This window comes from Caenorhabditis remanei, chromosome IV (assembly GCF_010183535.1).
Source record: "Caenorhabditis remanei strain PX506 chromosome IV, whole genome shotgun sequence".
Taxonomy (NCBI): domain Eukaryota; kingdom Metazoa; phylum Nematoda; class Chromadorea; order Rhabditida; family Rhabditidae; genus Caenorhabditis; species Caenorhabditis remanei.
The window spans coordinates 3,087,954-3,108,970 of record NC_071331.1 but is presented as its reverse complement, the minus strand read 5'-3'; the positions used below and the strand labels follow the sequence as shown (position 1 = coordinate 3,108,970).

General features: G+C 35.2%; 2 protein-coding genes across 2 annotated transcripts; one reads left to right on the top strand and one right to left on the bottom strand.

Moving 5' to 3' along the window:
* Positions 1 to 15,804: 15,804 nt before the first annotated feature.
* Positions 15,805 to 17,518, bottom strand: GCK72_012297 (uncharacterized protein; the record flags this gene model as incomplete). The annotated part of the gene is made up of 4 exons (XM_053728994.1): positions 15,805 to 16,221; positions 16,271 to 16,399; positions 16,920 to 17,365; positions 17,512 to 17,518. The coding sequence occupies 4 exons, from the start codon at positions 17,516 to 17,518 to the stop codon at positions 15,805 to 15,807; spliced, it is 999 nt and encodes a 332-aa protein (XP_053583766.1).
* Positions 17,519 to 20,020: 2,502 nt separating this feature from the next.
* Positions 20,021 to 20,809, top strand: GCK72_012296 (uncharacterized protein; the record flags this gene model as incomplete). Its single annotated transcript, XM_003109177.2, has 1 exon — positions 20,021 to 20,809. One exon carries the CDS (start codon positions 20,021 to 20,023, stop codon positions 20,807 to 20,809), a length of 789 nt encoding a protein of 262 aa, XP_003109225.2.
* Between the last annotated feature and the right edge of the window lie 208 nt (positions 20,810 to 21,017).

The window sequence follows — 21,017 nt, the reverse complement described above, 5'->3', positions numbered from 1 at the left end:
GTGGTGTTGAGAGGCCATGATGACGTCATTCGTATGTATGAGTGAATTGCCCATGAGACTGTGCGCCTTTGGTTCTGTGGGAAACAATTTACCCTATAGCAAGGCTGTCAGAAATCGTGGTCGGCCGAGGCCGCGGCTTTTTAGAATATCAACTGAAAACATGACTTGATATCCTTTTGACTTTTTGGTACCAATCTGACAACCAGGGTTCGACTCCACCGATAAAAATGTTTTTTTGTTGTTTTTGTATTTCAGTGGCAAAAAAGTCTACCAATAAACGTTATGTCTTGCATAACTTATTGATTTCAGAACCGAAAAACATTTTGAATTTGTTCTAGATTACAAGTGTCTCTTCTCAGAACTGCCCCTTTCCGAAAAGGATCTGAATCGTAGAAAACAAAAAGTTTTGGCACCAATGGGGGTCTAACCCCGGTTGTCAGATTGGTACCAAAATATCAAAAAAAAACCAACAAAATTTTGTTCAAAAATGACCAAGTTTTGCAACATTGAAAAAAACAGCGGCTTTTTTTTGTTTCCCTCTCCTGGCCGACCGCCTCCAACAGATTTGCCCTATAGTATTTCGACCACGTGGCCTCCATATTTGCATTAAAAACGCCACATTTTTAGAGGAGATGTGCACATCAATGGAAGGCGTATGTCCGCGCTCCGTCACACTATGGTTGGCACGGTGCCAAATTCAAATTTGACGTTTATTTGTCGTATCTTTCTATATCACCCGGGACGCGCATGCGACGCGGCTCGGAAAAAGTTTAAATCTTTTCGTTGCGGACCTTACCAATGTGTAGCCAACTAACACTGAAACAATGCGCAGAAGAGAAATTGTTCCTGTTTCAAGTTGATGATTACTGTCAGCGTGTTCGAAAGATTTTTATTCATACTGCTATTATCACTTTACACATCCACTCTTTTCCGCTATATTATATTCCCCCGTTTTGCTCTACAAATTCTACTTAACTCCCTCTCTCGTATTCGTGTCATATCTCCTTAATTCTGGTGTAGCATTAGTGGCATGGCCGTTCTATGTATATTTGCCTCTTATATTGATAATCAAAAAACGTTTCGCCCAAAAATTAACAATGTGAAACACTGAATTTATGTGGAGAGGACGGACGATCATGGTGTCTCATGAGACTGAACGCCTCCGGAAGCATCGGGGGGAAAAACATTTTGTTGAAAAATGAATCGTAAACTATCCATTTCAACCCTGTAGATTCCTTTTCTGCTATTGAAATCGCTACACTTTGAACAATCAAAGAGTTGTGGCCGCCAAGAACAATGTAAAAAATAATGACCCGTTTCAAGTTGATGATTACTGTCGGCGTGTTCGGAAGGTTGTAATCTCACTGCTTTGAATTCAGTTAGGCCTTCATCTGCGACTAACATCTGTAGATTCAGACTCTTGTCAGAAGTTTTCGTCGCCATATTCTTCAGGATCTCGTCATTCAAGTTCAAAAAACGTGAAAGGTACAAAAAATGAACAAAAAAGTGATTGATGAAAAACAGATATCCCAAAATTAGAATGTGAAACAGTGAATTTTTGTGGAAAGGGCTGGTGACGACGTCATCTGTGGAAATTGATAGTAAGGCAGTGCCGCCCTGTGCGCCCTGGCATGACTCGGTGGTGTGGAATTTTACTGAAAACTGAATGGAATTTCCAATTTGTGAAAAATAATTCTGTTTCGAATTGATGATGAGCACCAAGGACAGTATTTGCAAAAGTCGACCATTGACATTTTTTGCAATTTATCTGCGAGCGACAAGCATGGGTTCAAACTATTGTCAGCGTGGTAGAAACTAAAAATACCAGACTTGTCAAAAATCGGACCGGCCCGTGACAAGTCTGAAAAATACTTATTTTTTGAACATGGAGAAAAACATTTTTTGAACGTGAATGAATAGATCCTGAAGAATATTGAGTTAAAAACTGATTAAACCTCTCGAACACGCCGACAATAATAATCAACTTGAAACAGATTCTCCTTATTTCTGTGCGATTTCAATAGCAGAAATGGAATCTACAGAGTTAAAATGGATAGTATATGATTCATTTTCAACAAAAACTGGGGCTTGAAGAGTCGTTGAACATTGAAAGGGGGGTAACGAACACGAATTCTGCACATAGACACAGTAGTTAAACTTTACCAAAAAATCATATCTATATGTCTGAGTCAGATGGATAACTATTTCAGAAACAGGTAAAAACGTTTGTCGCACCGATGAAGCAGAAAAAAAAAACAATTTGTGTCTTAAAATAATGCCAATTATAAATATCTCAATAATTTATCTCAGTGAATGATTTTTCAGCATATGCAGGAAAATAATATTATTTGGAAACCGAAAAAATTATGGAATTGTTTCAAAAACATGAGAAAAATGAATACTTAAATGTGAAAAGAGCAGATTGAAAAGACAATAATGAGACAGTTATTTTAAAAAAATCCATCGGAGGTTGATTTAAACAACTATTTATTGTGCGAATTTTGTTTTCCGACCATTACTAGTTTTACTGTTTCGTTAGCAACTTGAATTTTTATTGTGTTCCTTCATATAATCCATTCATTCCTATTGGTTTATCTATCCCACGGCGGGGCAGCCACGACGCGTGGCCTAGAAAAATCCGCATTAAATACTCAGTCGAAAAAGTTGTGTACACTTCACACGGTGATTGCGGACTAGTGTATACAGTAACCCGAAAATGATATAAAAAAGTTTTTAAGTGGAGAAAACCACATAAAAAATGAGAAAATGTGGTGTTTTATGTGAGAAAAAAATTTATTGGCAAAAAAAGTGCTTTGAAAAAAGATCAAAACACTGATTCAGTGAAAATATTTGGAAAATTTAGTGTGAGGGCTTGGAAATTCTAGTTGATGTGAGAAACTAGCTGAAAATGCCTTCAAAACGTTTCAATGGACGGAAACAAATGTTTTTATTGAATTTTATAGCATGATTTTACTATAATGAACTGTTTCAGAAAAAAATCCAGTTCAGTTTTTGAGAAAATATAAAATATGTTATTTTTTCACTAATTTTTCGCCATTTTCATGAAAAAAACGGTCTTCAAAATGTTTCAATAGACTGAAACTAATGTTTTTATGGAACTTTAGACCTTCAGTTTACTTTAGAAACCTGTTTTACCAAAAAATCCAGTCCAGTTTTTGAGCAAATGAACAATTTTTCATTTTTTTCACTAATTTTTCGACATTTTACAGAAAAAAACGGTCTTCAAAACGTTTCAATAGACTGAAACTAATGTTTTTATGGAACTTTAGACCTTCAGTTTACTTTAGAAACCTGTTTTACCAAAAAATCCAGTCCAGTTTTTGAAATAAATAAATAAGTAAAAAAATTTCCCCATTTTTTCGCCATTTTCGAGAAAAAAACTGCCTTCAAAACGTTTCAATGGACTGAAAGCGATGTTTTTATTAAACTTTATAGCCTGATTTTACTTTAGGGAACTATTTCAGCAAAAAATCCAGTTCAGTTTTTGAGAAAATATAAAATATGTTATTTTTACCACTAATTTTTCGACATTTTACAAAAACAACGGCCTTCAAAACGTTTCAATAGACTGAAACTGATGTTTTTATTGAATTCTAGACCCTCATTTTACTTTAGAAAACTGTTTCAGAAAAAAATCCAGTCCAGTTTTTTTTTAAAAACGTCATTTTTTGAAAATAGTAGTTTTCTGTGATAAACAAGTAGTAATAACCAAGATTTTTATTTTTCCACAATTTCCAACAACCAAAAATAGTTTGTTTCAGTTAATATCACCAATAATGTGTTATATGTGTGCCCCTATTAGTGGAATAGCCTATCGACGCTAAGTGATAATAATTGGTGTTTGAATTTCGCGCGCCGCCCCACGGGGCCGAGAAATTTGGCTGCGGAGTCCGCCCGTCGTGGCTGCCCCGCCGTGTATCCGTTTACTGCACACTGCAAAACGTGTTTATTGTTTCAAGAACCCAATTTCACTTCTTCAAGTTCTTTGTTTCACAAAATATAGTTTTAATGTAAACAATTCAAAGAAACATCACAACGAAACCTCATAAATGATTGCATGAATGAAAACTGTTTTTCAGTTTTTCTTTTCAGAAATGATAAAAAATTGAATAAAAAACTAGGATTTATTTTTGTTAACAAGTAGAAATAAAGGTTTGCCAATGAACCAGTGGAGATGTTCGGTGGCGCTTTCATGAATATTCTGTTGAAAAAACCAAAAAATTTCTTCTGTTTTGAGCAGGTCTGTTTTTGAACATCGGAGTATTCTAAAATTGTAGATTGTAGAATCTTCTGGGGTTTTTTTGAAATACGGTTTCTATAGTGGCATTTAATGTATGCAGCCTTAAACTTTTTAGTTTCAAATTCCTCTGATGTATAATAGATAGTAATAAATTACAAAATGCATGTTTTCATGACTCCACAAATTTTTAATGAAGTAAAAATGAATCAGTACACAAAACGAATACAACTGAAGATATGTCAATGCAAGACTATGTCTCTTTAACACGCCATGTCACTTTCTAAACTAAAGGATAATTGATTGTTATTATGACATCTTTGTGTTCTACAGGAACTCTAAATTTTGGAACATCCGAGTGACACAAATGCTAGGCTTAACAATTTTCTAAACACAGCAAACCGTTTCAGAAACATTTTGAAACTGAAAAACAATTTATAAATATAGGCTGTTTCATTAGTTTGACAAAAGTGACGACTATTCACAGTTACAGTTTCGTGTTTTTTGGTGATAGCATCATAGTCAACCAACATCATTTTTCCAAATCATCAAGAAGCGTACTGAAACTGAAAAATGTTCATTGAATGCCTTTTTGTAGGAATTTCGGTTCCCGAGTAAATGAAAAATGAGCGTAATTAAAAAATGAAATGAGTAGTTTATAACATAATTTTTCAGAATCGCGACTTATGTACCAGAGTTGCGCGGAATTCCGACTTCCGACTTCCGATTTCCGGATTAGAAATTTTACTTCCGACTTCCGGATAAGAAAAATCACTTCCGACTTCTGACTTCCGACTTCCGTTTTAGAAAAAATCACTTCCGCATAACTCTGTTATGTACGTAGCACAATTCGTTTACAACTACTCTCCATTTTTTTTCTTGTTTCAAAAATCTAAGTTAATTGACTCCGGTTTTCCAAAAACCATTAAAATTACTCTGTACGGGTTCTTTTGCATTTATTTGTCAATGTTACTGATTAGACAGACATGGTGTCATTTTCATTTCAAAACTGAAGTGTGTGTGTTTGACAACACATGTGCCCGTTTCAAACTCTTGTTGAATATTTATTTGCAAAAGTTGGTCGATAAATCTGATGGTAAAGGACTCCCTTAAAAAAAATTTTTTGATACCAATTTCATTTCGATTCAGAACACAAGCACACTTAACTTTTTATCTACTCTTCATTATGTTTTTTCTTGTTTCTGACGTTGCTGCTTACTTTTTCCTTTCAATGCGTCGAGATGTTTGAGAATATGGCTCCGCCCACACAGATGTATGAAATACGGTGGGTACGACTGATCAATATTCAAACTTCAATTACCTGTTTCTCAATATTTTCGAAAGATTAGAAAGTGTCTGTTAAATTTACTTACATGTCTCTTCGAATGTCTGAACACTTGAAAGTAGCTTTTAAATGCTCTTGGAATTTCAATACATGTTAACAGATTGGAACACAAAAAATACAACTGAATGAAGGTCTTCAAAAAACAAGATCAATGAGACAACATTTTCAACGACTCAAATGTGAAATAATATATTTTTAATTCCAAATATTGTCTACACGACCTTAAAAGAAGACTGCAAAAAAACACGACCTTAAAAGAAGACTGCATTTAATGTGAGTTGAATTGACGCTTTTTTCCCAGAAATTCTGTCAGTTCTCAGTTCTCAAGTTTCAATTGGCTTTTTATGTCTTAAAACTTTGATAGATTTCCCGTTTCAATTAACTTGTTCAAAAGCCTACAGTTATATGTACAATGAAAAAGGGAAAAAACAGAACGGAAACAAACAAAATGCATGAAACTTGGTACAGCACCATGTAATGAAAGAAAGGTATTCGGTGTTTGCGGACCGAAGTTCCTTAAATTAAGCCACGCCCTCTTTCCGTTGCCTCGGCTTTATGTTTAGAGAAGAGCGGGGAGTTCGACCAATATCATAGCCGAGATAACGGACAGAGGGCGTGGCTTAATTTAAGCGCGGGAACATACTATTAGGTCCGCAAACACCTAATGTCAAGAAAGTTTGTTTTGACAATAAATACGGCTAGAGTAAAACTTTGAAAATCTGAACGAAATAATTTTTTTTTGAAACATCAATTCTTAAAAGTTGGAATGTCAGAATTATTTTGAAGATATTGTATTGTTGATAAATTGGTTATACAATTAGTTTTGATTTTCACAAAATCTCGTTTACCAGAATTCCGTCTATGTTTCAAAGTATGCTGTTTGGTTGATATAAATTAGGATTTACATTCTGTCAGACAAACCGAAAAATGTGCTCAGACATTATTAGGACACACTAAATTGATTCATATTTGTGTTCTGTTTGAAACGGATAGGCGTCATTGAAATAAAATACATAGTACAAAAACTGAATGGAATACAGTTCTATTTTCAAAAAATCTATTTTCAATATCTATTTTCAAAAAAATTCTGATTCATTTTTTCGTTTTCAATGAAACAAATTTAGGATACAGTAGTTCCCGATGTGTTCCAGCTAATCAGCTAGTGAATATTTATGTTCTTCAAATTTCACTTTTCGATTTCTTTTCAATTTTTTTTACCCCCGACTCATCTGGTGCTCGTCGCTGTGAAAGTGATATGACGTCGTACAAGAAGAATGAAAAACGTGTTGATTTCTAATAAACTCACTGAAAATATTAAAAAAGTGTATCATTATTGTTCTAAACGTGCAAAACAAACTAACCATCCCCTCAAATCAATAAAACAAAATTCCGTTTCTCTAATGTGGCTTTTTTGTAGTATTGTGAGTTTTTTGCTGCTATCGAGTTTTTTTTCGCCCTCAATCAAGTTATATTGTGAACCGGTTGAAATAATTCGCCAAATCTTGATACAACCATTAACTAACAAGTTGTTACAGCAATATATTCAAAATAGGAATTCTAGTTGGAAGCTTCCCGATACTACATATGTAACTGAAGTTGAAAACTGTTTATGTAATTTATTACTCAAACTTCTAATTCTTCAGCTCATTTTTAGTTTCAACGCTAATCCAAACCAGAATAAAATTAGAACTTTCTCAAAACGCCTTTTTTTAAATTTGACTGGAAATCTTAAAAAATTGAAGAATACGCTGAAAATCAGACAACTTGCAGTGAAATCAAATATTGGGACCAACTTATACGGCTGTGCCAGGAAGGTTAATTTAACCTGAATGATTATCAGATTGAGAACCTTCATAAATTTAGATGTACCGAAAACATGCAACACACAGTCATTCCAATTTCCTCTGATAAGTTTTTCATACTGATTACTTGAAACCGAACAATTCATGTTCTATTCCAACATTGCCCAGAAATTGTTTCTGTAAATATCGTTTCGAGCAACAGACTTCCATTTTTAGAGATTACAGTTTATTAGTCAAATGTTTTAAAGGCGTATTGTGGTCTGTTGTGATGTTTTCATATCATAATGTATGAGTTTCGGCAAATTGTTTTTCATACTTACTTTTTAATTCGGTCCACAACCCGCTGAGAGCGATCGCCGGAAAGTTTGGTCATTGAGAAGGCCGAAGAAAATTGGTGGCCGTGGCCTAGAAATTCGACTTCGAAAACGTTGATTTTTCGAATTTTGACGGTATTTTCGATCATTTTCGTTGTATTTCTTCAATAATTTCGATAGAAAACGGTAAATATTGATAGAAAAACACCAAAAACTATCGAAAATAACGCCAGAAATAGCAGAATACTGAAAAAACCAACGGAAAGTTTGGTCAGCGAGAATGTTCTAGAAATTTCACTTCGGTAAAGTTGTTTTTTCAGTATTCTGCTATTTCTGGCGTTATTTTCAATAGTTTGGTGTTTTTCTATCAATATTTACCGTTTTCTATCGAAATTATTGAAGAAATACAACAAAAATAATCGAAAATACAGTCTAACATGAAAAAATCGACGAATTTCTAGTCGAATTTCTAGGCCACGGCCACCAATTTTCTTCCGCCTTCTCAATGACCAAACTTTCCGGCGCTCGCTCTCAGCGGGTTGTGGACCGAATTAAAAAATTCCTGAACTATGAAAATGAACTCGCCGAAACTCATACATTATGAGATGAAAATATCACAACAGACCACAATACGCCTTTAATACGAGAGTTTCCATCAATCTCAAACATTCTGATTTTCTCAATAAACTGTTCAAGATGTGATGATGTGAGTGGTTGTAAGATTCATTTCGAAAAGTGATAGCAGGAATTGATATTTGATTAATGTCAAAAAACGTTAATAATTTGAGGAAGAGGCTCTACTATTCTTGGTATTTTGTTGTAATTAATATTCACGTTTTCATGATCATTTTAAAAGATAACATAATGTTTCAAATGATCGGTACATGAAGGTAACTCTAATAACTAATTTGACGATAACATAACTTCGACAGAGAAACTGAAAAATAATAGCATATCATCAGTTTATACAAAAATGAAAAATATGAGACAAATATCTCAAAAAACTTCCCGTTTCACTAATTTTTCAATTTCAACGCGGTTCTGGATAATTTGCTGATGATCACTTACTTATGCTCTGATTTTTCATATCATTCTTTATTTCCGAAAGCTCACAACTTTTTTGATATTATAACAATCAAGTAATGCATTAATCGTTTCCTTGACTTGAAATTCCGGAAAGATTTTGTAAAGAAAAAAACTTTTTGTTTCCTGTTTCACGGACAACTGAAACAGAAAACACGTTCAAAGATTTCAGTAATTCGTTTATTAGATGATTATACTTATCGACTGTTGCTGTTCAGAAACTTCAGAATTAATTTGCAATCGGATAAGATTTTTTGAACGTTTTTCAACAACTACACCACGTTAGTTTTATTTCCATTCCGAAGGTGTGACTAACTATAAAAACTAAAAAACTCGAAAAATTCTGTTTCAGATTGTCAAGAATTTGTTTTTACAAATCTTCAGACAATTGATCCGTGGGTTTTTATAAAAATTTTAAAATGCTAAAAGAAAGTATTCAATTAGTATTAGAAAACTTGTGTGTATTCAATATATTATGAGATCAATTTTCCCGTTTCACAATTATTTTAATTTTATTGAGGTTTACTACTTTTAATTTGCAATTTGATTGTTTGTGCCTCCAAAAACTATCGAAGTCAAGTCAAAAAATTTCCGTTTCAATATTTGTGTTAGAGAAATACTTTTCCGAATCATTCATTGGCATTCATTTATGCAAATGTGAGGCGACGAGAACCGACTGGTTATATTACATTTGCATAGTTACAGTTATCCTTACGCTTTAATGGAATGACATCAAAGTGATCTAGTTTCAAGAAACTTATGAAATAGCAATCAATTTCGTGGTTATAGGTTTGGAACATCAAACATGTCTGAGAAATGCAGAACTTCTTCCGATTTTAATACAGTTCCAGAATTGCGTTACGAATGTCCACTGTCAACAATGAATCAATCTGTTTTGGAATAAACGGTCAGAAAACTTCTAGGACTATGATACTCGTAACAACTATAAAACAACATTACTACCTTGTCCACAAGGATTCTACATATATCTGCAATCAGAAACAATCACATCCCGTTGTGGTCAGGCATTTTTTTTAAAGCATTCACAAACGTAGTTTGACATAGGTTGTCGCCCATCGTCCTACTAACATCTGTTCTGAAAAAATTGTTTACTGAAACCGTGAAACTATAGAACATATATTTTTGGCTTCAAATGCTATTTTTCTATTCAAATTCATTTATGACTTCTTCAATTATCTTTCAACTTCTCTTTTACTACCTTTGATGTAATTCATTCCCAACTTAGTTGTTTTTCATGCGTTTTGAATTAGTTGTACTCTTTTTCACCTTGGTAATACTTGAAATGTTCTAGACAGTCATGCAAAACTACATAGGGGTTAGGTTGACTAAAAATTGCTCTTTAGCCTAACCAATTTAGAATAAAAGCGCACCGTTTCAGAAACATTTGAATATCACGTTTTTCGAGTCCAGTTGATTTGCGTCTTCTTTCACTTTCTGTGGTTTCCGGTTTTCCGAGTGACTGAAAAGTATCGATATCGTCCAAGACAGACAATTTGCTTTCAGGAAGCAGAATTTTTACATACTCCAAACTTCATTTCTTTCTTTAAATCATCAGTCGTAATAATGCTTGCAGACTAAAAGAGGCAAGAGACTTTTTATGTTAAAGAGCGTTTTGGTGCAGTATTTTTTTGACGATACTATCGCAATTAAATCTGATTGAGTGATTGGAAATACTCTTTATTTAATGTACCTTACGGATGGTGTGAAACAGAATATGTACATAGAAAACTTCAGAAAATAGCATGTGCTACTAAATAATCGAGCTTCACCATTTTTTCTTCAGCGAGTCGTAACAAGATATCACAATCCTTCCGATAACAACGACGATGGAAAGCACGAACAGCAATGTTTGAAAACCTTTCTAAAAATTCTTGCTTCAGAATTTTTAAAATTACAGTTTTTCTGATTACATCTCATGCGGTAGAGGAAATGTTATTATTGTCTCTTATTATTGTCTCGTGAGAGATACATAAATCCACTGTTCCAAATACTTTTGAAAATTTTGACTCTCAATCTGCTCTGCTATATCAATCATCGACGAAAAATGTAATGATATAAATATTAGGCTCCAGAAAAGATCCTGAAAAACGTTTACTGAAAATATCTGTTTTAGGATGTGTATAATAGATTCTCACATTTATTCGTGTATTCGATTTATTGTTTTTTTCACAAAACTTTATTTGTTTCTAATACTTCCATACAGAGAGAGAGATGAGAAGTGCTGAGGTAAACTATTTCTGTAATCTCTGGCTAATTATCAATTAGTGTTTCAATCCTATGTAGTATCGAGTTCCATATTTTGACTGGGTTCGGGAACGTGCAGAAACTCGAAAATTTTATGAGAAAAGCCAAAAAAGAATCGGTAATAAAATGAAAGTTGATATTTGATGAGCTAAAACTTGTGGACAAATGAAAAGGCATTCTCAAAAACATTCATGTTCCATAAAACATCTGAACTGTCTCTATTTGTTTGTTTTTTGTTTCGTCGCAAAAAATGTACATAAAGTTTCAGTGAACATCGCTGAGCCGAATCTCTCATTATCAGAAATTTTTCAAAAATTTAGAGTATTGTTTCAAGAAGTACATATCATAAAGCAATCATGTCACTTTTTCGATTAGATGAGTCTTTGAACGTCTTACTGATATTCTATCAAATGAAAACTGAACTGTCTGCTTCGATTTTGAATACATATCAAACAGTTCTTATGTTTCTAAAAATGATTAAGTAATGTGCGAGTGTTAAAATTGGATAACGGGTGTCAAGTTTTTTCCTTTTAAATTTGAAAGTTTTTCGTTTTATTCAAAAACTCTTGGTTTCATCACTTGCAGAGATATTTGGTCTCTGTAGTATTTTAACTATCATTTTGATAAATGTATGTATTTATATTGTTATTTCCTCTTCTCTGATGTTTTGCTCACTAATTCAGGAGTATTTCAAATGTTGTACTTTTTAGTAGATTTGATTCCATCCAAGCGGAATATCGTATTTTGTGTTTGTGCTAGTCTCGAAGGTGTGTTTCGGCGTATAAGCTTTGAGTCGCTAAAATTGGACTAAAACTTCGAAATAATCAATTTTTAATGAAAAATGAGACAGTCATATTCACTTAATTTTTGCAGTTTTAATGGTGCTATGTGGTGGGCAGCCAATTTCAAAATCACTGGATCTACGAACAATTCATTGTAAAAGTTTCACCGATTCGATTCGATTGTAAGAAAAACCTCCTGTGTTAAAATTATTGATTTTTATTTCCATAACTATTTCCATATCAATTATAAGATTTCTTCAGGGAACTTATTTCCATAATAGCGTACATGTGTAATGCAGCGTTACAGGTGGTTTTTTTGTAGAAACGAATATATTTTTGTTGCGAATGATGGAAAATATTTATAATAGCAGTATCAGCCAGTAGGGATGAAAAAAAATTTTTAAATCCTAATCACTGAAATTTCTCATTTTTAGCAAATGTCAAATGCACATCTCTTATAATTATGTTACATTTTTCTTTGTTCGCATAACAAATCTTGAAAATAAACATTATCAAAGTTGATATATCGATCTCAACACAATGCACTGCTCAAAACAATAGGAGCAGTTCTTTGAGAATAAAGTTGTTTTTTGAAACTGACTGTGTTTCTTTTTTAAACTCTTCATCATCTCAATTCTTATTTTCAGTGAACATCAGTATGGAAATTTTCCTTCTGAAAACTTCTGCTTCAGAAGTGCCATAACACATTTTTTCAATTTTTAGCTGTAATAGTCTCGTTTCTGTTGTTACTAAATGCCATCCTATTTATGATTTTGATTTAATTATTTTTCGAAAAACTGGAAAAGTTTTTCTCGATGACTAATAATTCATAACTGTATTCTAATTTCGACGAGCCAAACGTTATCAGAATTGTTTCATTTTACTTTCTCCATGTTTCACGATAGCAAGAAAAATAATTTTCGCTTTCAAAGAAGTTTAATTCAATTTCGTGATGCTATGAAGCTAGTTCAAGTCAATGATAGTTTTGTTTCTGACTCATAACTTAGAATTGAATTTACTCACTGCTGGTCTGATGTCTAGAAATATTTTATTTATTTATTTATTGCACTAGGATCTTTAATATTGCAGATTGTTATGCTTGTTGAACAGGGAAGCGTGAAACATAAATATTTATTTGTGTTCCTAACTTCGCAATGTGTACTTAACTTGGTTTTCCATTGGTTTGGAAGTTTCTTACAAAATAATACTGCAATTTTTCACATTTCTGTTGAATTTCTGTTGAATCTTTCAGTGTACTTCCCGTAAGTTATCCTCTGAACACAAAACAGTGAAATTTCAAAACAATTTCAGAAATTACACTTTCGGTTTCTCTACTTATCAGTTTTCCTACTCATTCCATCAGTCTCACTGATTAATTGTGTTATACATCTCAATTTCAGATTTATTATCACTGACAGTTGAGGCTGTCGCAACAACACTCCGGGTCCTGCAACAAAAACTTCTTACTGTAGTTTTATAAATGGGTTTTCAATGAAATTGACTCTAAATATTTGTTTAAAAAACAAACATAGAAAAAACTTTTTTCACAATTTTTGTTCTTTTAGGTAACTGGACCGGTGGAAAAATTCAGTTGTGTGGAATAACCGGCTTATTACAGACCCAAACATATTGTGTCCTAATTTTTTTTCCGTTTCAGAGATTCAAGAACATAATTATTGTTATTATTCGATTCGACCATTTCAACACTATTGGCTAAACATGAGTTCACACCATTTTGGAACCTTCTGGAATATGAAAATTGAATTTTGGTTTATGTGTAAAAAAATTTCGATTCAAAAACCGAGGATACAAGTATTATTCTCTGTTTCTGATTTGAAATGTGTCCTGTTAGGAAAGCGTTGTTGTACTGTTTTCGATTTTCAACTTAAAAGCATTTACTGCTAAATTAAAATGAAACTATTGTAAAAGTAATGATTAATTTCAGTAGGAACAAAAAAGCGTTTTTAAGATGACTCTGTGAAATAGCTGAAATACAATGTTGCAACACTCCTAAAAATTGTCAAATTGAAGTTTCAGAATACACAAAACAAAGTAGAGAAACAGCAATTTCCTAGTAGATCATTCATTGTGAAATTGATTTCTTGAAACAAAAATCTATTTGAAATGGATTCAAGCAAAACAAGAAAAGTTTACGGTTTCACTATTTTGAGAAATGCATAACTTTTTCATCAATAGGGTTTCGATGATCGGTTTCTACATATTAACTTCACTTACACAAAACCTGAAAAAGAACTTCATATCGAATTTTTTCATGCTACCAACAAATTACACCTTTTACCTGGAACATGTTCTAGGAGTATTGACTTGTTGCGTTTTCATGAGAGTTTATGTATTTCTAGAAACGTTTATTGATCGGATACGCTTTCTTCTAAATTTCTTTTTGAAATTCAGCAGAAAATAAAATCCGCCCAGTCCCGTTTCAAATGTTACTCATTTATGGTACCTTATCGTTATAGAAATTTTACCATATTTTCGTGTGCCAAAATTAGTTATTTCTAGTGTTTCAAGAATGCGAAATGTGCAAATAACACAAGATGTACAATAGAGTTGTGCGGAAATAATTTTTTCTAAAACGGAAGTCGGAAGTCGAGTGCCGGAATTGAAAAAACGCCCGGAAGTCGGAAGTAGATTTTTTTTGCAAATATTCCAAATTCCAAGAGAAAAATCATAAAACTCGCTAAAACCATTGGAAAGTTGGTTTTTGCCTGTAGAAAAGCCTATTTTCTATCCTATTTGACCATGTTTTCATGTATTTCTGCAAAATGTATTCTTCCTAAATTTCACAGTGTTGGAATGACGGAAGTCGGAAGTAAAACTCCTTATCCGGAAGTCGGAAATCGGAAGTGAAAAAATGCCCGGAAGTCAGAAGTCGGAATTCGGAAGACGGAATTCCGCGCAACTCTGCTGTACAATAGTTATTCGGAAACTGAGCATTTAACATAAACCCTATCTGTTTCACATACGTTTTATCTTAATAGTGCATTCCTTGCGTTCAGTATACAAACGTTCATCAAATAACACTTTAGGAACATCCTAGCATAACTCCGAATAAACTTTCAAATTGAAAAACCAACCGAACAATGGATATTAGTTTTTTGTATCAAAATTTGACCGTCGCTACAATTTTTCACCTGTTTCAGGACGTCTACTATTATTTAATTTGCATTTTATTGACATTGAATATCTAAGGTTTTCACTTGCATACGAATCAGTTTTTTTGTTGATATAATGAATTATTCTGTTTCAGAAAAGGTGTGTGATGGGATGCACTCATCAGAGATTGTTATCATAACTTTTGCTCAAATTTTTCACATTTATTCATTTTGGAGATTTCTTGGCTGAATGCTCTCTGATGTATTGAAAACTTTGCGCTTGCATTGTTCTAGTCGGTCGGAATCGTTGAACACGAAATGTTTGGATTCAAACAGAAGGTTCAGCTTGATCACAGTTTAACATTTAGTTCTTGCGATTTGTGAATACTGATATCGAAGAGTATGGCATAAACGAAAACCAACGAAATCTCGTTAAATCAAAAATATTTTACTTTATAAGTTGATGTTGAACTATTGAAACAGAATAACTTCACTGTATTAATAACGTTTCTTCTCTTAAGAAAAAAGTTTGACTTACTTTTCCAATTATGCCCTGGACCAAATATTTTCAAGATCAAGTGAATTTATCTAAGTTTCCCTGACTAATTTCGTGGTTCTGAAACCGAAAATTTTACATTTCTATTATTTTTATTCAAAGAAATCCAAATGAATCAAAATTAAACCAATTATTCAATTAACTCAATTAACTCAAAACTTATAGTTCTGCTTCTGTCCGAAGCTGTTCTCATCCCATGGTTGATTCGATGGCCCTGGAGTGGCAGTGAGCGGGTACGGGTCCTGTTGCCATGAATGTAGTGGTGGTAGATTATTGTATTGAGAATTCAGATCCATATTAAGGGAATGGGTTCCATTTCAACTCCGCTGGATGGTCCTGGAGTCACCGATGAGTTCCAAAACTGATATTGACTCTGAGAATCAGATGTTGACGCTCCTCCGGAAGTGTAATTCATATCGAATCTAGAATTTTCGGGAGTGGGCTCCTTTTTAATTAACGGTCCTGGAGTTATCGATGAGCCCCAAAACTGATATTGATTCTGAGAATGAGAAGAGACTCCTGAATCCCTTCTAGAAGTTGGTGACTCAATTGACGACGCCACTGTGCTATTCATCGACGAAATTCCTGAATCCAATGTTGAATCCTTTTCTGAATTCTCCGCAGCATCCTCCTTATAATCCTCCTTATAATCCGGCCGAGCGAATGGATTCTTGTTCGTTTTCAACTTTCTGACAGCTTCGTTCTAAAACAAAAAATATTCTTTGAAATCTGGAAATTAAAATGAATTTTACCTTGTAGCCAGTGACCACAACGAATTGTGTCTCCTTAAACACGAATGATTTTAGGAATTTCTTCTCGGTAGACTGCATATAGTAGACTGATAGTATGGGAGTGTAACGGCAGTGGCTGGTGACAAAGAGCTAAAAAATAATAATTTAAAATTTTGCGAATTGAAAAACAGAATCGGATTCAGCACGCTGAGAGCTATCATAAAAGTATAATCATGACGTAGTTTGGAAGAAATTGGGTCTCGCCACGAAATTCTACAGTACTACTGTGTTTTCGCGTCGAGACCCAGAATAAACGGAATATACCCATGATTATACTTTTCTGATTGGTCTTGACGCACTGATTACGATTCTATAAATTTTAAACCGCTTGGGTCTCACCACCAAAAGTTACAGTACCCCAAACATCTAAATTTTCGTGGCGAGACCCTAGAGTAGACTGGCGTGGCACAATTTTTCTTCACCTTTCATTTTTCCACTGTTTCATATTTTCTAATCTAATTTTGTTAGAAAAAATAGAAAAAAAAGTTTGCCGCAAAAAAGTTCGAACTCGGGTAGACCAAAGTCAAAAACAAGGTTGTTAACCACTACACCAAACCTTCGCCAGCTGAGAGGAAAGGGAAAAGGGAGTGAAGAAATTATGGTGACTCACCGAAATATCCTTGTTTTGATCTGCCTTTGGTTTTTGTGATTCTTCTTTATCCTTTCCTCTTGTATTATATCTTCTGACGCTCTGGATCCTAGCATTTTTGAAATTGACACCTCCGCCCATCACACCAGCAAATATCTCATTACTCTCCAAATCTGCCTTCACACTTTTCCCAGTCTCTTTCCACTCGCCACCTCTGTATTCCATCAAAAAATTCTTGTTGACACGTTGGAGTTTCAGCCCAAAAATGTAATTTGCCGAGTGCGGGAGACCGGATACGCCGTAGTGGAGAGTGGGGAAGATTTGGCGTCCGTTGGGGAGAGTCACCATCTCGTTATCCAGTACATGAAACGCTTTCCACAGTTTTGAGTCGTGCAGTGTGACTTTAATGGCGTCCGGGTTGAATGGCTCGAATGGGGTTTGGACGGGAGGCGCGGGAGGATTGTAGTCTGAAACATATTTGTACTTATTGGCTCGGCATAGCTCTTACAACTTCGCTCCACCGAAATGCCCTTGAAAAATGTCAATCTCGGTAGAGCGCGTTTGAAAAGAGACATGTCGTGCTGATAAAGCCCCAAAATCCAGAAAAACTCACTATTCATATATCCTGTCTGTGTCCAATACTGATTTGCGGCATACTGTAAGTAGTCCTGGTTATCGTGCTGACCGTTTCAGGTTCCAGGATCTCTCTGCTGATTTTGTGTTGTGCCCGACGTTGGTGAGTAGTTGTGTGAGTTTTGGTAGTAGTTGGGGTACATTACTGAAAATAGTTAGATGTAGTTGAAAAACCGAAACACACCATTAAAAAGTTAAGAAAGTGAAAAGCTGATAACATCGACGTGAAACAATCTTTTATTTTCAAAAAAAAAATTGACTATGAACCCCTGAAAGAGGACTCATTACCAAACTAGAGTCAATAATTAGCGGGCAACAAGAAACCGGTAGATCAAAACAAAAAACCATTTTGCTAGGGCAATATATTACTGTTGCAAGTCTATAAATTTAGCAAATTTTTTCAGGGGAAAATAATGGGACTTTTGTTGATGAACTACAGAAAATCAGTTTATGGGACCAGAGTTGAGCAAAATGCGGGTTTTTTGAAATGGCGGAATGTTGTTAGCTCCGCCCACTTAAGTTAGGCATATGCGCTTTTAAAGATGCTTGGTCAGTGTAGAAAGACGATTTTGGGTTAATTTAGTGGTAAAAAGCTCTTTAAAATGGTTCTATTGGTGCTAAATTCCGTTATTTGGTAAAAACTAATAGCTTTGCATCAAAAAATCTCAAAAATCATCAGCAAATTCGAGTAGGGAGCGCACAAATTTTTCAAGCTGACATCCTCTAGACGGAAGACGGAAAAATCTTAAAATGACGGGGACGAATGGCTTAATTCCGCTTAACTCTGTATGAGACAATTAGTGACACCGTGACACAGGGTCATTGTTAGTCCATATGAATTCAAATTATATTCCCGCGAAACCGGAAGTCTAGTGAAGCGCGTTTGCACACCAGTTGGCAGGCTGTAACATGAGTCGCCGCTCAGGAAAATCGCGTGCTTGTAGCGTGAACGGACAATAGGAAGTTAGGTTTTTTGAATAAAACTTACTTTTCTAGCTTTTTTCGGTTAAACCTTGTACAAAAAAGATCGAAATCATCAAAAAAGGAAAAATATTATACAAATTTTCAATACACAAAAAACGCGCTAATTTGACGGAATTTCTTGGAGCGGAAATGTTTCATATGGATTTTCTATGATCCTGTGCCGTGACAAACTCTCAAAGATAGTCGAATTCAACTAATGACTACCTAAGTTTACAACTAGCACAATACAAATTTACAATCGATAGACGGAAGTGAGAGAACAATAACCGACCAAGCTAAAAGGATTGCTCACGGTATTATCGAAATAAAAAAGTTCCGACATTTTTTCCCCCTCGGTGTTTGCGGACTCAAGCCAAAATTATCAAATTTTGGCTTGAGGCCGCAAACACCGAGGGGGAAAAAATGTCGGAACTTTTTTGTTGCGACAATATAATGTCGCAAAAATGCGTGAGAATGACAGTGTGACTGCGTGCTCTGCGCACGAAACACACTAAATATGAGAAGATACTTTCGAAAAAGGGATTAGATGGGAACGCTTACAAGGTGATGTCACACTTATTCACACTGTCTATTATGCAATATCGATCGATACATGAGAAACTTGGAATATGAAAAAGGAAAGGATTAAGATGATCGGCATAATGGGAATATCATGGCATTTAATGAAAACAAGAATAACGGTATATGTATTATTGACTCTGCCATTTAAACGTAGGGCTCGAAATGGGCGTCACTTTTTTTCCGCTAATTTTGAAAAACAGTCCATTTTTGTCGGAGAGTATTCAAGCTTTCACAGGGCCTGAAGGCATGGTTGGGGACCCGATTTTCAAAGTTTCAAGAATATTGGTTTATTCTTAACCGTTTTATGACGCGCGGGACGGGGACGTTCCAACTCGTCCCATTTTGAACGCTATTTAAACTGATTGTGATTGTGAACTTAACGTCATCAGAGTTTTTATAATTTTTATGAAACTGAAATGTTTTTCTCATTTGCAATATTGCAAGGCAGAGTTGCGCGGAATTCCGACTTCCGACTTCCGGGCATTTTTCACTCCCGACTTCCGGGCATTTTTCACTTCCGACTTCCGACTTCCGGATAAGGAGTTTTACTTCCGACTTCCGTCATTCTAACACTGTGAATTTTAGGATTTCGCAGAAATACATGAAAACATGGTCAAATAGGATAGAAAATAAGCTTTTCTACAGCCAAAAACCAATTTCCCAATGATTTTAGCGAGTTTTATGATTTTTCTCTTGGAATTTGGAATATTTGCGAAAAAAATCTACTTCCGACTTCCGTTTTAGAAAAAATCACTTCCGCACAACTCTGTTGCAAGGATAACAGAAACCGATAAGCCCCACAACCGTCAAAACATTAAGATAATTTTTAGTTGAAACAACCACATTAGACATTCGTCCACACATTAGACATTCGTCCTCCCTTTCTCATTCGTCCTCCCTTTCTTTTCCGCATTCGCTATTATTGATTGATTTCCGCCCCTCTAATGGCGTTCAATCGTCCAGCTTCCAAGCGGAAGCAGACTTCTACTGATGACGATCCTCCATTGCAATTTGTGCCATATTCTGCCTACAAAGATCTCTATGATCGAGTCGCTGCCCTCACTTCTTTGGTCAATCAGCTACGTGGAGCCATAATTGATTCGGGTCAGAACAAACTCGCTGCCGCAGTGGCAGAATCCTGCGAAATCTTCCCTGACATGTCTCAAATCGCGGATCCACTGCTTCAGGACCCATTTGTTGCTGCCAATACTCCTTCTCCAATGGACACCTCTTCTAATATTCCGCAAGTCGTTACTCCATCTGTCACTCCTTTCAGCACCTTGGATATCGCGCGCGAAGCCGCGAAACTCTTGGACAAGGCTACTCGTGTGGTAATCGAGAGAATGCCAGACGATCGTGATAACAATGCTCAAGACGAACGAGACCTCGACTTCTTCCAGAAACTCGCCTCGTCCCATCACTTGCCTGCTCCTAAGAAAGCTCACCGTCACCAATGCTCCTCCAAATTTCGCCCGCTCAAGCTCCAATTCGACTCCTCGCTAGACCGTGATACCTTCCTGCATGGCTTTCACCGGATCCGCTCTTCTGACAAATCTCTTATGGACATCACCAGCAAACCCCGTGCCCGACGTGATCTGACTCAGCCCGAACTGGACACCCTGCGCGCCTCTCGGAAGTTCGTTTATGAGCAGAACAAGATTGCCAAAGAGTCGAAATTCATCATGTCTGATATCACCTACAAGCTCAATTCCAAGCCACGTCCTTTTGTATAAGTGCCTGTCCGCCTATTGTATCTCCAGTGCTTATTGATTCTTTTTATGATTCTTCGTGTTCTATTTCGCAATCCTCTTCTCCCACTTTGAACCCTTTTTCTCTTTCTGTTCCCTCCTACCTTGCGCAGTCTGATTTTGGAATTAATATTCTCTTGTCAAATATTCGAGGTGTCGCCAGCCTTACCAAAATTTCTCTTCTTATAGACCT